The sequence below is a fragment of the Condylura cristata genome, unplaced genomic scaffold (assembly GCF_000260355.1).
Source record: "Condylura cristata isolate star-nosed mole 26May11 unplaced genomic scaffold, ConCri1.0 scaffold00017, whole genome shotgun sequence".
NCBI lineage: Eukaryota > Metazoa > Chordata > Mammalia > Eulipotyphla > Talpidae > Condylura > Condylura cristata.
The window spans coordinates 3,478,843-3,481,375 of record NW_004567118.1 but is presented as its reverse complement, the minus strand read 5'-3'; the positions used below and the strand labels follow the sequence as shown (position 1 = coordinate 3,481,375).

Genomic DNA, 2,533 nt, shown 5'->3' with positions numbered 1-2,533 from the left:
ACAGGCCGACTGACAAAGCACACTGCTGAGGGGAGCAGGGGGCGGGTCAGGAGAGGTCTGCTGCGCCCTGTGGGTCACCTCAGGGCAGGTAGGGATGGAACTCATGCTGAAGTGGCTTTAGCTTCACAGTGTTGCGCTTTAACCCACTGCGCCCCCAGGGAGGGCCTCTGCTAAACATTCTAAGAGACAGTTTTATAGTAAAGAGCAGTGAATAAAGAGTACAGATGAGTCTCCCCTGGAAAACAGGATGAAGAAGGCACCGAGGCCAGAAACCTCAGGAATTGTCTGGCGGAGGCGGGGAAGGAGGACTTGGGGAGCTGGAGGGGACATGCAAGCCTGACCCGGAGCCAGCACAGAGGAGGAGGGAGGGGGACTGCAGGTGGTCCCCCCTTTGGGGAGGGGGGCAAAGGTGGTCAGAGCACCAGGGCGAAGCCTCGGGCCCTCGGCCCACAGCCCATCCTCCCGGCAGCCACAAACGTTGTTTGCAGAGCAGGACAGGGGATCGATACATCACAGCCCGCACCTCTGCTCCGCAAACATCAGCATGCGAGGCATGCTGTCCTCTGAGCCTGGACACCTGGCCCACCCTCCGCGCCTGTCCTCCAGTGGTCCGGGGGAGCTCCGGGCCTCTGACCCCAAGGAATGGTGGGGGACGTTGGTCCTGTACCCAGGGAACTTGTCTCGTGCCTGTCCTCATGTCCACTTACAGACCTACCCTGCCCTGTCCCTGCCCCTCGCGTCGAGGCCAAGTCCCCTTCCCTTAGTCCACCTCCAGGTGACGGCTTCTCAGTGACAGGGTGGGGCGGGGCTGAGGTGGCTGAGCCCACCCCGCTCCTCTCCAGGTTGGGGGGGGCTTGGGCGGGGCCTGGAGGGCTTTATAAGGAGGGGCTGGAGCCCCAAGAAGAGCAGACACAGAGAGGCACCCCGCTGGCCACAGCATCACCACTTCCAGCTCCACAGGTAAGTGCCCCGGGGGGGTGGGGAGAGCCTGGCTGGCCGGTGACCAGGGCTGGAACCTTCCCTTAGCCCAGGGCACCTGGTCTCACCCAGGACCACCCTGGTCTTCCCAACCCTTGTCTCTGGGCTGCCTGCTGCTCGCCCACCCCAGCCCTGTGAGGTAAGATGGACCAAGGCTGTTCCCCTGCATCTTAGGTGAGAAAGCTGAAGCCCAGAGGGATATAGGACTTGTCCAAAGTCATGCAAATTATTGTCAGGGCTGGGTGCTGGGTCCCATGGCGAACTCTTTCCCACACCAGCACACCCCAAAGACCCTTCCATGGGACATCTTCCACCTACATCCACACCCTCCAGCCACATGGCACGCAGACGTGGCCAGGGCATTCGCTTCCCCAGACTCCAGCGCCCTGATACCAGCTGCAAAGAGTGACAGGTCTTGCGTTTTCTTTGAAAATAGTTTTTCCTCCCTGATCACAAAGTCCAGGGAAAATTCAAGGGCAAGGCCAGTGCCTCGGGGCTGTCTGGCCAGTCGCGGCATGGGTGAGCCTGTGCCCACCCGCGTGTCCCCAGTGCAGACCCCCAGCCTGGAACCGAACGGGTTGTCGATTTCCCAAACTCATGCACAGGTAGGTGGTGTGTGAATTCTGCCCACACATCTCAGCACTAAGGCAACCCAGGTTCGTTTTTTAACTGCTTCGCTACATGGATATTCCTCAGCCAAGTAAAAACGCCAAGTGAAATTGCTCTTCGAGCCGTGCACAGAAACCGTGTGGTCCCACAAAAACTGGTGAAGACACGGGGGATCTCCAAAGAGATAATGCTGTCGGTAATGCATCTGAGCGCTGCCAAGACTATTTAAGCATTCACTTTACATGACCAGACTTAAGCAGAGTCTCTCCCCGGGCCTCAGATTCTGCAGAAGAACTTGAAAAGCATAACTTGAGTTTTCAGTTCCTCAGAGCACGCTGGTGCTGTGTAGGGTAAGGAAGGAAGGAAGAATCAAGGTTCGGGGGCAGGGCGGACTGGCAGGAGCTGGCAGAAGGAACTGGAGGTGCAGTGTCCAGCCCCCCTGGGAGCTGCAAATGTTTCCCGGGAGAGGACCTGAGTCTGCTGGGTCAGACCCGGCGTTAAGCCCCGCCCCTCTCCTTTGCAGACAAGATGCAGCGACTGGGTGTGTACCTGCTGATCTCTGCGCTGGCTCTGGCCACCTTCTCCGAAGCCTCTTGGAAGCCCCAGCTGCAGGACACACCTGTGGGCCCAGGGGGCAGTAGGGGCCTGGAGCCACAGTGGCTGGATCAGCCCGGCCCAGCCTCTCACCACAGAAGGCAGCTGGGACTCCAGGGCTCCCCACACCTGGTGGCAGGTAGGAGCTGCCCACAACTGTCCCTGCTTGCCTCCCCCTGCCAGCTTTGCTGACCTAAGCTGGCCCTCAGTCCTTTTCCCATCTCACTTCTCCCACCTCTGACCCTTAGACCTATCCAAGAAGCAGGGGCCATGGCAGGAGGAAGAAGAAGAAGCATATGGATGGATGGACTTCGGCCGCCGCAGCGCTGAAGAAGGAGACCCACTTCCCTAG

At 59.5% G+C, this 2,533-nt stretch overlaps 1 protein-coding gene across 1 annotated transcript; it reads left to right on the top strand.

The window, feature by feature from the left end:
* Positions 1-2,115: 2,115 nt before the first annotated feature.
* GAST (gastrin) lies at positions 2,116-2,533 on the top strand. Its single transcript, XM_004684955.1, has 2 exons — positions 2,116-2,320; positions 2,430-2,533. The coding sequence occupies exons 1-2, from the start codon at positions 2,116-2,118 to the stop codon at positions 2,531-2,533; spliced, it is 309 nt and encodes a 102-aa protein (XP_004685012.1).